Here is a 14,022-nt window from a genome sequence, read left to right on the forward strand (position 1 = left end):
TTGGAGGAAGGCCGCAGTGTGACAAGTGTGGCTGCAAAGTTCGGAATTGCTCACAGCATCGTTTCACGACTTTGGAGACAATTTCAAACTACAGGAACAGCTATCCGGGGGTTCAGTAGTGGTCGTCTACGAGGAACCACACCCGCAGATGACAGGTATATTGTCTTACGGGTCAGAAGAAACAGGCGGCAGACAGTGCGAGAAATCGCTAGACACAAGACACAGGCGACTGGACGACCGACATCGCGTTTTACCGTGGCCAGAAGACTGCAAGGTGGTGGTCTCTTTGCACGACGCCCTATACAGTGTGTACCTCTAACGCCTGCCCATCAGAGAAGGCGTTCTCTGTGGTGCCGGGAACACCGGTATTGGAGAGACAATGAATGGGGACGAGTACCCTTTACAGATGAGAGCAGATTCAGTCTGAGTAGCGATTCTCAGCGCATACTCATCTGGAAAGAGCGGGGAAACCGCAATCATCCCTCGAACATAATTAATTGAAAAGGACAGGTATGGAAGTCGCGGTGTTCTCGTTTGGGGAGGCATCATGCTTGGTAGTCGTACAGACCTTCACATCTTCAACGCAGGTTCAGTCAACGGACCCGTTATTGTAACGAGATTCTTCTTCCATATGTGCGTCTTTTTAGAGGCGCTATGGGTCCGCACTTCCTTTTCATGGACGACAATGCACCATGTCATCGCACCGTAGCTGCCGAACAGCTCTTAGAGATTGAGGATATTGAACGTATGGATTGGCCGGCACGATCTCTGGATCTCAATTCCATCGAGCATGGATGGGATTTTCTAGGCAGACGCTTGGCAGCTCGTACCTTACCACCAGTAACGATTCGGGAGCTTCGATTGGCGCTGCAAGACGAATGGGCAGCAATGCCTCAACAACTCATTGACACCCTCATTCTCAGCATGGGCAGACGCTGTGAACCCTGCCCAGCAGTCGGGGGAGATCATATCCCCTACTAAAGACCGGATGTTTCTTGCTGGACACCCATCACAGGGATGTTTCGGCCTTCAGTCGCATTGCGCTCCATTCTACTTCTTCAATAAAGCTTCTTTTTATCCCTCTGATTTCTCTTTTAGTAAGTGTTGCTTACATTACACATGTCCTTACGTATTGGGGATCTTACGATATTAAATGAGTTGATTTGGAAAGCTTTTGTACAAAGTTATATTGAAAAAACCGTCTCGTCCTTAATTTTTGCACAGCAGTGTAGTTTTAATATTCATTTATTTTCCTTTAACACTTGTGCGTTTTTTAGATACTTTTTATAACGTCGGATTATTTGTTCTTCTAGGAACATCAGTTATGATTTATTTTTGATCACCCACCATCTCTTTATCATTTTCCTCATCCTATTGTTGATTCATCCTATGAGGTACGCAAGAACATGTTTGACTCAGTGCATGAGCTAATTCAAAACTTTATTGCAATTTTTTTGTTCATTACAATTTTAATTGATTTATGCCTTTCCTTTATTTATTTCATTTATATGTCACTTCCTTAACACATCTTAATTAAGCTCTTAATTTTTCCAGTATATCTTATGACAGTTATTTAAGCAAGAGTGAATGAATTTCTGTTTTAGTGGAATCCTAAAAGAACAAGTAAATGTAAATACCCACATTCCAGGCTGCAAAATGAATAAGTCGAGCAGAGAAAACCAAAGATTTTTATCAGTTGATACAACGTGCACCGAAATGCCGGTCTTTGTTTCTTATAATTCATGGGTATGTCCTTATTTTGTTTCGAGTATTCTATTGAAATTTAAATAACTTTGTCCGATCATTTTTAAATTTCATTAAATTATTTATTATTTCTGTCGTAAATAACTATGTTAAATATCAATTTGATTAAAACAATGTTTCATTAATAATTGTAATAAAATGATAAGTTATGTTTTTTTTCTATTTATATTATACTAGCAGTACCCGTAGGGCGATGCCCGCACTAAGAAGTTAAAGGAAGTCCGTTGAACAAAAAAAAAAACACTCCCCCCGCCCACCTTCTGATGTTAAATGATCATTTTTCTTCAACTACAATGCGTACACACCTTTTCAAATTACCTATTAAAGTCTCTCTGAAATTTAAAACTATTCGCCAAAACACATAAAAAGATTAACAGTAGCTTTAAAACTCAAAATAATCCTTCAATTACATAGTTCATCGCTTAACGCGCAGAGCAACCACAACCCTGCCTTTTAGCGAGTGAAGCGGTTTTTCCCCCTGCAATTTAAAGTGTTTCGCCAAATAAACAACTCTATAATAAAAACGTTATAGTGAACAAACACAGTTGAATAATACGACAAATCAAATTTTTCCTTAGATAAGTAACTATCTTCAATTATAAGAACAAAAACAAACGTTGAAGAAAACAAAATCCCTAATAGAAATTTCCTACAAAAACAAATTATACCTGAACATTGAAAAAAAAAAACCGCATTCAAAAATCTGTTCGCTGATCACAACAGCGTAACATAGGCATGGTTCCTCGCAGCTTTCGACACTGTCGGCCAGCGCCCTCTTGAAGAGTTAACTTACCCCACTATCTATTAGGGATTCATAGAACTAAACTTAAGCAACCATCTATTAGGAATTCATAGAACTAAACGATTAATTTTACATTTAATTTGCAGTAACAAATATTTCGGTCAATCTGGTTTAAAGCAGTAGCCTATAGCCTTCCTTAATAAATGGACTATTCAACACAAAAAGAATTTTTCAATTCGTACCAGTAGTTCCCGAGATTAGCGCGTTCAAACAGACAAACTCTTCAGCTTTATAATATTAGTATCGAAATGAATTTTCCCGTTTTCATAACATTTTTTATTGCTGCTGCATTTCTATTGATCATAGCGTAATGTTATATAGCCTATAGCTATCCTCAATGAATGGACTAATCAACACAAAAATATTTTTTAATTCGAACCTTCAGTTGGGCCGTGGTAGCCCGATCGGTAGAGTGTCGGATTCGGGGCCGGAGGGTCCTGAGTTCGAACCTCGATGGTCGAAGATCCACCGTCGTCATTAAAGGGGACTGGGCGACGTTAAATATGCTCGTGTTCTCAATGTCCTCCAAGTGAAACGATACCTCTGGGGGTGCTAGCACCAGGTAGCTATTAGCTCCTGGACTAGTTCTAAATTCTCATTAACTGTTCGATCCGGTGATGGTGCTGCCATCTATCGGTATATAAAATAATGGAGGCAAGGCACTTAGTATGCAGTCCTCGACATAAATACAGTTGTAGTCAGTTGTGACTCGGAATAGGAATAGGAACCTTCAGTTCCTGATATGAGCGCGTTCAAACCAACTGTTCAGCTTTTTTAACTAAATAATTAATAAGAAAAATAAGACAATGTTAGGTCATATATTTTTTTCATTTTACAAGTCATTTAGCATGTTCTCTAAAAAGTACCCTCGAGATTTGCCTCGTAGCTGAATAGAACCTACTCTCATTGCATCACGAAGCCCGTGCTTTCAGGTCGAGCCAACGTGGCTACGCGTGTTTTGCGTTCCAGGTATTTTATATTAATATACGTTTTCCCGTTTTCATAATATTTTTTATTGCTGCTCTACTCCTATTAGTCATAGCGTGAAGTTATATAGTAGGGTGGAACGAAAAAAAACAAAGTCTTTATTTTCGAATCGTAATAGTGCGGAAAAGTTGCGATTGGTGAAAACTTACAAAACAAAACAAAAATTTTAAAAATCGGATAATATCTTCCGATCCCGCAACGAGCCTAAATATTTGAAAAAATGGAAAATTTCGTATTTTCTTATTGATTTTTCAAAAATTTTGTTTTAATGTTTCTTTTTAAGGCTCTAAGACGGAAAAGTTATGATTGGTAAAGCCTTCAGAAATAAAATAAAAAAAATTGAAATCGAATAATATCTTCTGATCAAAGCAAGCCTAACAAATCGAAAAAGTTGAGAATTTCAGGTTTTTTCCGAATTTTTAACATTTTTGGTTCAATGTACTTTTTCAGGCTACAGAACGGAGAAGTTACGTTTAATGAAGACTTCAAAACAAAAAAAAATATCTTTTTGAAATAAAACAATATCTTTCGATCGCGCAACGAACCTACATGTTTGAAAAAATGTAAACTTTAAGCCCTTTTTCAGCTTTTTTTTTATTTTAGTTTAACGATCCTCATAAGTTCGGTATGAAATACTAATAGACGAACATTTGTTTATAAAACAAATGTGATATTTTAGTATTAGCCTGCCTGTGAAATTGTCCACATGGCCCTTTAATCCCGCGAGACTTATATTTGTTTATGCCGCTCAGTACAGTGTATGCATCTAATACGCCCCATTAGCGCCTCACGATCTTGAATTTATGAGCTTTTTAGTTGGCTTATGTCTATAGGTATCTTACTTAAATGAATAACTCAGTCGTGCTGGCATCAGTATTTCTCAATGTTTCTAATGTGCGTGTGAAGTCGATTTGCTCTGCTAAACGTGTTTCAAACATGAATCCATCTTTGCAGAAAAGAATTACGAGAAAGTCCTTTGAGTGCCCTATATTTGACCACCCGAGAGATTTGCCAACAAATAAGCTCCCTACTTATGAAAATGTACTTCAAAGTTGCTTTCAAGAGAGATTTGAGTTAGCTAGAAAAGTCAATAACACGAAAGTGAGTTTTTCCATTGTTAAGGACATAGTGGCGCAAAAAGTTAAATGTATCTTTGATAAGGCCTCGATTCCTACAGTTTCTCTGAAAAGAATTGCTCAGCTCAGTTATATCTTCTACAAAAAATATCTCAGTTTCATGAGATCTTACAACCGAGACAAGGATAAACCAAAGTTTAAAGAAAGGATTGATAAATTTAAAAGTGAAGCAAGGAAACTCTTTGACGTCTCTGCGTGTAAGTGCGTAATGAATGTTGTTTGCACTTGTAAAAAGACCCCAGACATTTGTGAATGTCCAATTTACATGAAATGTTCGTGTGAAAAATCTAAAAAGATACTGATCTCTGAACAAAGATTTCTCTATCTTCAGAGGAAACATGGCATAGGAAAAATTGGAACTTTGGACCAAAAGGAAACAAAAAGGTTGAAAAAAAAATTTCAAAGAAAAGCCTATGCCTTAAAACGAAAAGTTACTGAGTGCCTTTCAGTCATGAAAGATGAATTTGATCTTTCAAATGAAGAACAACCAAGTTGTTCAGTCAAGAGAGAACCTGATAATGATTACAAGTCAACCGACCCAGAAAAGAAAACCCGGTGGCAGATGAGGATTAAGCTGAAAACTACGGCACTAAGTAGCGATCGTTACGGCGTATCTGATCGTGCAACTGCTGCCATAGTATCCAGTGTGCTCCAAGACGTTGGCTTAGTGACTGAAACAGATACTTCTAAAGTTGTTGATAGACAAAAAATTAGGAGAGAAAAGAGCCAAAATAGAAAAGGTCTGCAAAGTGGCATTAAACAAGACTCCATTCGGGGTATTTATTTTGACGGAAGAAAAGATGATACTTTATATATAGATAAGATTGAATCAAAGCAATTTCGGCGAACAGTGAAAGAAGAGCATTATACTATTATCAAAGAACCTGTTTCCGTTTATATTGGCCACGTGTCTCCAAACTCTGGATCAGCCAAAGACATAGTGAATAGCATTGTTTCATATCTAAATGAACAAAGAATTTCACTTTATGATTTAGCCATCGTAGGTTGCGATGGTACTAAAATCAATACTGGGTGGAAAAGTGGCGCGATTCGTCAATTTGAAATTTATATTGGACGACCATTGCAATGGGCTATTTATTTATTACATTTCATTGAGTTGCCTTTTCGCCATCTTTTTCGGTATTTGGATGGTGGAACAACTGGCCCAAATTCGTTTTCTGGACCAATAGGAGAACAACTCAGAGGTTGCGAAAAACTGCCAGTAATAGATTTTCAAGCAATTGACAGTACAATTCCAGATGTAAACAGAAAGTGCTTGAGCAAGGATCAAAGATATCTTTTAGATATATCTCAGGCAATAAGGGGTGGCAATTGCCCAAATGATTTGTCAAATCGTGACCCTGGCCCACTCTCACATTCCAGATGGCTCACTTGTGCAAATAGAGTCCTTAGACTGTACGTAAGTGTATCGATCCTATCAGGTGACTTAAAAGACATAGTGACTTTTTTGAGATGTTACATGCCGGTCTGGTTTGAAATAAAGAACCGCAAAAATTTCACAGACGGTGCCATTCATGTTTACAGAACAATTCAAACCTGTCGATACTTACCTGACAATCTAAAACAAGTTGTTTACCCTGTCATTGAAAGAAACTCTTTCTTTGCGCATCCCGAAAACTTATTAATGGCAATAATCTTTGATGAAAAGAGGCACATAAGAGAACTAGCGTTTAAAAACGTCTTAAAAGCCAGGAAGTCTGTTTCTAAAGGCAAAAGCATTATGAACTTTGTCATTCCATCGCTAAATTTCGAAGCAGAAGATTACACAGAGATTATTAATTGGAACACGACAAAGTTATCTTCTCCACCTTTTCTTCGAAAAGTTCCTAACAAAGACATTGAAAATCTTATTACAACAGGCACTATACCCGACTGGGATATAAAACTATTCCCCTGTCATACGCAAGCTGTCGAAAGGTGTGTGAAGCTAGTGACGGAGGCTTCACTCAAAGTGTGTGGATTTAAATCAAGAGATGGCTACATAAGAGCAACATTGAAATCTAGGTCAATTATGCCCGAATTTTCCAAAAAATCTGATTATAAATTAGCTTTAACAAGTAACACTTAAAACAATAAGACTTGTATACTGGATTGTAATTTTGGTAAATATTTTATAACTTTTTATTATTTGAAAATGTTTCATTGTTGTAAAGAATGGTAGTTTTGCATGTTTAGAAGATACCTTAAAAGTCAAGATTTAAATTAATGTTTATGTGTAATATAGTGTTTTTTAAAAGGCTTTTCCCTGTAACACCGGAACAAAAAAACAAGAAGAACAATTTAATTTTTAATCACTATAAGAAAAGATGAAATTCTCCTTTTTTTTTTTTACTTTTCATGCTTGTTCCTGGATCAGAAGGTATTATTTGATTTCAATATGTTTTTTTAAATTTCTGAAGGCTTCAGCAATCGTAACTTTTCCCTCTTAGAGTATTAAAAAGAAACGTTGGAGCAAAGTTTTTAATAAATCGCTAAAAACACACGAAATTTTCCATTTTTTCAAATTTTAGGCTCGTTGCGGGATCGGATGATATTATCCGATTTTTAAAATTTTTGTTTTGTTTTGTAATTCTTCATCAATCGCAACTTTTCTGCACAATTACAATTCGAAAAAAAAAAAAAACTTTGTTTTTTTCGTTCCACCCTATTATATAGCCTATAACCCTCCTCAATAAATGGACTGTTCAATACTAAAACGAGTTTTTCAATTCGAACCAGTAGTTCCTGAGATTACTGCGTTCAAACAAACTCTACTGCTTTATATTATTAGTATAGATGTGATTGAAAGTCGTGTGAAGCTGAGTTAAAAGTTATATTCATTACAAATGTGATGGGCTGGAATTAAATGTTTTTTATACTTTAATTGTGAGTCTTAACAGTCAGTTATAAAGCATAAAAATGCAGAGCAAAATAAAAACACAATATTTTTAGGTATAGTGCTTGTCAAACCAGGCAGGGGGCTACCTTCATAGTCTTCATTTCATCACCATCATTTTTTAATTTACAAATGTTAAAATTCTGAAAAAAAGTTAGGCCACTCTGGTTTATTCTCAAAAAAAAGTTTGTTCCGAGATACAGCCCGCCAAAGATGGCAACCTGGGCGCTATTTCTCACGTGAAATTTTTGAATTTTTTTTTCAAATTGCATTTATTTATCATCGATGCATGATAATTTGTTGCGATTTTTTTTATTTCAAAGATAATCATTTTTTTTTCTTTAAGACGATATGCATAACTTGGAAATATGTGTTTGATTTTTCTCTCTACAACGTTTTGAAAAAGATGTTTTTAAGTATAATTTTGATTTATTATTTTTTTTCTTTTTTTTAAATATACCAATTTTAAAATTTTGGATTTTTTTTCCTGCTGATTAGTACTATCGAGTACTACATTCTCTGAAAAGAGGAACTTCTACTTTTGAGTTTAACTGGTTTTAGAGGCATTTAAAAAGAGTTTTTCAGGAACTCTATATGTAAAGGTGGACTTGAAAATTCAGAATTTTATTCAGCAGCAAATGGGCAGAAAACTTATAATTTTGTTATATAGCCACATTTTCATTTTTAGTCGCCACCTTGTCTGTGATTTTCTTTTTGTGAAAACAAGAAGACACTAAGCTAAACGAACCTTTTGAAATTACGCTGAAACGAAAGGTTGCATGCAGAGAAAGGTTTCGGCCGGCAAATCGGCTAAACGCTGCGTCTTCGTTTTCATTTAAAAAAAAAAAAACTTGATGAAGCGGCAATTAAAAATAAAAATGGAGCTATATCACTAAATTAAAAGTGTCTGTTGGCCACTTGCTACTAAATAAAATTTTGAAGTTTCAAAAGTCTACCTTTATATACACAGTTCCTGAAAAATCCTCATTTTTTCGAATGCGTCTAAAACCTGTTAAAACCAAAAGTGAAAGCTCTCTTTTCAGAGAATGCGCATGGCAAGTGCTCAATCACATAGATCAACCGAAAATTTTGAAATTCGCGTTTTTGAAAAAAAAAATCGAAAATATGTTTAAAAGTATTATTTCCAAAAAGCTGTAGCAAGAAAAATGAGCCACATATTTCCAAATGGTTAGTATCGACTTTAAGAGAAAATTAGTTTCTTTAAAATTAAAACGAGCTGATGTGTGCATCACATGACTTCCTTTTACGCCAATTAATGATAATAGCGCCTCGGAGTAAGCAAGGAAACACTAAATATTTTCACCCCTAGTTTCTTGCGAACAGAAGCAAAAAAAAAAGTTTTACAGATTTATTTCCCAATTATTGGCAATTTTAATGTGATTCAGTGGTTAACTCTTTAAATCACCAACATTGGCGAATGAAAACCAGATTCAAAAATCAAGAAAAAAAATTGCCAATTTTTTCGCCAAGTTGGAGACAAAATTTGGCGGTCAAAAGCTTGGCGATATATCGCCAAGTATTTGACAAATTATAACATCCCTTGTGTTAGCATTGAAATTAACAATAATTTCCTCCCAAAAAAGTGTAAAAGACCCCCTTAGGAATATCCGAATGCAACCCAAAGGGAAAGTGCACAACTAGATCCCACTAGAACTTTACGTACCAAATTTCAACTTTCTAGGATATACGGTTTTTAAATTATGCGAGATACACATACGTACATACACATATACGCACATACATACGTACATACGGACGTCACGAGAAAACTCGTTGTAATTAACTCGGGGATCGTCAAAATGGGTATTTCGGGTGTCTGTACCGTTCTATGCATATATCCACGTGAGGTCGGGTCGAAAAAAAAAAAACTTAACATCCATTCGAGGGTGAGCAAAATGGAAATTAAGGCCGATTTTTGAGTGAAAATTTTTTCGTGAATACAATACTTTCTTTTTTTTTTTTTTTTTTTGTAAAAGGAAGTAAAAAAACTCAACAAAATATCGTGCACCGTTCCGGAGATAAAGCAGTTTGAAAATTTGGTCAAAAATCACAAGCGAGAAACGGCGCCCTGGTTGCTTTCTTCGGCGGGCGGCATCTCGAGCCAGGAACTTTGTTGGGGAATGTAAAAATCTTGCCTGTAACCTACTTTTTTCTGTACTTTAACATATTCAAAAACTTTTGAGACTATGGCGGTAAGATTATTCTTTTCTAGCCTGGATTGATATGGACTAAGCCTTTAGCTTTTTGGAAGGGAAAGAGGGGAAAATAAATGAAACTGGCGATGCTCATAAGATCACAAGCTGCCACTTTAGTATTTATGGCCCAAACTAGAATATTGTTGTAATCACGAAACTTAATTCTAAATCTTTCGTATTTATGCTCTAAACCTTCTAACTATCGAAGGGTGCCACAACCCTCTGAGCAAGTACTTTTTGAGTTTTAACTAGTCAGGATTAACGAGGAGATATTCCGATTTTGCCTGCTTCCTTTCAGCGAGTGGCGACAAAAATCAATCAGCATTTTCTCCTATCATGGTTTATCTACATATAATAGTGTGAAAATATAGTTTCTATTCTATTAATGAGCCTGATCGTCATCGAAAAGATCTTCACCGACAAGCAAAGATGAACATAAAATAACATTTCCTAAACATGCTCATACCGTGTTCACCGCCTCTTTTGAATACATATTCTAATCAATTTAAAAATGACAGCAAAATAATAGTTTTGTATGAAGAAATGACTGACTGTTATGTTAAAAATTGCAGATATGGCTGTGGATTATGAGCAGTCTCTTTGTTTACACAATTGATGTGACTTACCGTTTCATAAGAAGAAATGAACATGCCAATTTACTGAGCTTTCATTTATATAAATGTGATGTAATTTCTCTGAAGTTTTTAAAACCTGATTTCAGAGCAAATCCTGGTCAGGTAAGTAGCACCATTTCTTGTAATTATTATTATTAGTGCATTTTAATTTTTTTATTCATTTATTTCGTTGGAGTGGTTTCGATATTATACCTTCTTTCACTAATCGCTACTAATGATACTTTTTCAAAGACTACTTTCGTAAATTATTATTTGTTTTTGATAATCACATCATATGCCTAAATAATGATTAATTTAGATAAATTTTTACATGGTTTTACATGCAAAGTTAAGTGTTGCCTTTATTGTTCGCCATTGTGTTAATACGAGTTTGAAATTCATCGAGAAGAACGAACAACGTTTTCTATTGTAAATTAGTTTGATATACATAAGCAAATTTATTTTATATGCGTGAACACGCTTTTCTGGATTCACACTTCAGTTAGTGTTGATTTAAAATGCAATTGCTTTTACATTTATTGAAGTGCAATGAATATGTTAGTTTTATAATGACTCAGTTTTAATAATGAATCTTTAACAAATTTCACCATTCTGCATGCTGTGAAGTTACCAACTCAAACATTTTTTTCAAATATGTGTAAATGTATTCAAATTTATTGTTTTAAAGCTTTCTGTACATTCTACAGTATGTGTTTTTACAATGCCCCCGTATATCTACGTTTGAGTGGCATCCTTTTAGCATATCGCAGGTAAGTTTCTATTTATGCTAGTTTTTCTTCACATAAATGGATTAAAGCAAAATATGCTCTTGTGTTTTAATCAACAGGATTTTTTTAAAGCAATCATCTATTTTTGAAATTATTTTAATATAGTTTAGGAAATATATAACCTTATTTCTGAACAGAGGCGTAACTTGGCCACGTGAAGTTGGGGGGGGGGGGATGAGCAAACCTTCTTTTTCAAGGGAAATTTATTTGATTCATATTTTGCCATTCAACTAAAATAATGAAAACATTTAGTTATTTAGTTTTTCAAAAAGAAAAAATGAATAAATTTAAGAAATCTTAATAACTTTTAAAGCACTGTATGTTATTCAGTTGAAACCGCCGAGCTAACGAGAGTAATGTGCACATACATCCGGAGAAGTTTCAAAGCAAAATAAAACTTCTCTCCCAAAAAATATGCTGACCCTCTTTTGTTGTGTTTATAGTTTACATGATCAATCTCGCCAAACAGTAGTGCTTACGTTTTGAAATCTTAAAGTACAGATTTCTTTTTCTAAGTTACGTTGGTTTTAATTCGCGAATAATTCTATGGACTATAGAAAGCTCAAGAAATTCTAAGTGCTTTTGGAAATTATTTTTCTTTCTTCCGAAGTTGTTTTCCAGGATCCCAGGAATGAAGAATCTGTACAGTGTACACACCCTGTTAACAGTGACCTATGCCCTGAACCAAAGTGATATTCTATTTCAGTGACGCAACCAGAAAAAAGTTTTTAGGAGGGAAGGGCACATTTAGAAAGAAAAGAAAAATTTAGATCTGATAGAAAAGGGGGTTCCGGGGGCTCTCTCCCGGAAAATTTTTGAAACTTGTAGCTTAAAAAACGCAATTTTAGCCTTTCTTCGTTGATGTTAGGAAAACAAAAGGTACAGGGGTCTCAGCGGAATTTCTAGAAATTTAACCTTTAAAAACATGATTATAGGCCATATTTATCGGCGTTAGGGAAACGTATGGAGCTCAAGGGCTGTCCCCGATCAATTTTTTTTTTAATAGGTCGAATTCAATTCCTCCTCCCCCTGCTTTCGACATTGAAGTTTCAAAAACGCAATTTTAGACAATCATTGAACATTTTAAGGGAAGGAGGTTCTGAAGCTCTTCCCTGGTAAAGTTTTCAAAATTATGGTGCTAAAAACTAAAGCAATGTTTTATATTCAAGGGCTATTCCACTTAAAAATACTTTAAGTGTAGTTTAAAAAACCTAATTGTTTATAATGTTGGAGGAAGGCGGTGTAGGGATCCTTACCCGAATATTTTCTGAACATCAAGTCTTAAAAACGCGGTTGTAAGGCCATATTTTGTAGTTTTAGGGCCAGTAATTTTTCGAAATTAGAGCTCCAAAAACGCAATTTTAAGCCATTTTCGATGTTGTTCGGTAATTGGGGTATTTCCTCTGAACAATTCGCGGAATTGAAGATCTGAAAATGAAACTTAAGATGCTCCGTAATGCTTCCGGTGTGTGAGGGGGAAGGAGGGGGGCTTCGGAGGAGTAGTATTTTGAATACTTTCTTATTTTCATTCGAACTAGAAAGAAAGGGAACAAAAAGGACGGGGGGGGGGGTGATCAGCTGATCAGTAAGCTGTTACTTTTGAACATTTTTAATTCAAAGATTTATTTTTAAAAGAAATTAAGATTTTCCCCTAACATTACTATTAATTTCTAAAAATCACTTTGTTTTCCAAAGACGTGTTCTTTTCTTCTCATCAATAATAAAGGTTTTGAAAAACATTCAACTAGCATTCTGGGGGAGACTGCGGGCCCCTTTTTTGGTTGCGCCACTGTTCTATTTTGACGAGTCTATTACATGGTTGGTTGTTCATTCATGTCAGCGCCAGTTAAAGGATTAAATTAAGTTTCGCATTAAGAAAAACTCTTTCTCGAAAACTCTCATTTTTTTTGGGGCATGTAATCCTCATTTACTACCTAAATTTAGTAAAGTAGGATTACATGCCACTATGTATTGTGGGAGAGGGAGGGGAGTTCATAATGACTTTGGGATCAAGTACACGGGCCTCTTCTTCTTCTGGGCTTCAGATTGCGCTGCTGTGAAGTTTAAAATCAGATAAACTATAGATTGAAGTTACTAATAGGTGGTTGAAGACAAGGATACAACATTCGCATATAATGCATAACACTTGCATGGTAATATGCGAATTACATTTTATTATCATTTGAAAATAAGGTACAGATCATTTGACTAACAGCTTAAAAAAAAAAATATTTTGCTTAAAAACTAGGGGGTAAAATATTAACTCTGCCCATGGCTCAAAAAAAGTAGGGGGGCACGTGCCCTATGTTCCGCCCCCCCCCCCTCCCCAGGGACATTAAGTTCTTCATTAGTTCCCCCTAGGGGAACTAATTCAGACATGACTTCATGTTTTTTCCAACATTAATTAAATAATTTTGTATATATTTTGCAACGCATAACATTTGCAGAAGCAACGTGAGGAAATACCGGTTATAAAATTTCTGTAACAACATAATTAAAGTGACCAACTCAAAAACCGTTTATAACGGATGGAGGACATATGAATACGATTATCTCATAAGCAGATACAAGAAAAGCTCTCCACCTATATTGCTTTATGCTCTCTTATGATTTTACCAATCTCTCATTTGATACTTCACTAAAACATAGCAATGTTCATAGATCCTGTTTTCTCTTGTAGGACACTGTTATCATGGTTCCTTTGAGTTATTTGAAACGACTCAATCGGAATTTAACCCTTAAATGCATAATTTAAAAAAAAAAAAAACACTTTAAAAGAGATTCTTTGGCTTTAAATTTCCGTTCAAATCATGAGAAAA

The 14,022-nt window shown here is 35.2% G+C and overlaps 1 protein-coding gene across 3 annotated transcripts in view; it reads left to right on the forward strand.

The window, feature by feature from the left end:
- LOC129218597 (NADPH oxidase 4-like) overlaps nucleotides 1-14,022 on the forward strand; it is a 121,560-nt gene that overhangs the window by 61,101 nt on the left and 46,437 nt on the right. For all 3 annotated transcript variants that reach the window (XM_054852917.1, XM_054852915.1, XM_054852916.1), the window contains 4 exons: nucleotides 1,314-1,394; nucleotides 1,605-1,746; nucleotides 10,374-10,538; nucleotides 11,123-11,185. In XM_054852917.1, coding sequence (XP_054708892.1) covers nucleotides 1,314-1,394; nucleotides 1,605-1,746; nucleotides 10,374-10,538; nucleotides 11,123-11,185 — 451 coding nt within the window. The remainder of the gene's footprint in view (nucleotides 1-1,313; nucleotides 1,395-1,604; nucleotides 1,747-10,373; nucleotides 10,539-11,122; nucleotides 11,186-14,022) is intronic.

Source organism: Uloborus diversus, chromosome 3 (genome assembly GCF_026930045.1).
Source record: "Uloborus diversus isolate 005 chromosome 3, Udiv.v.3.1, whole genome shotgun sequence".
Lineage (NCBI taxonomy): Eukaryota > Metazoa > Arthropoda > Arachnida > Araneae > Uloboridae > Uloborus > Uloborus diversus.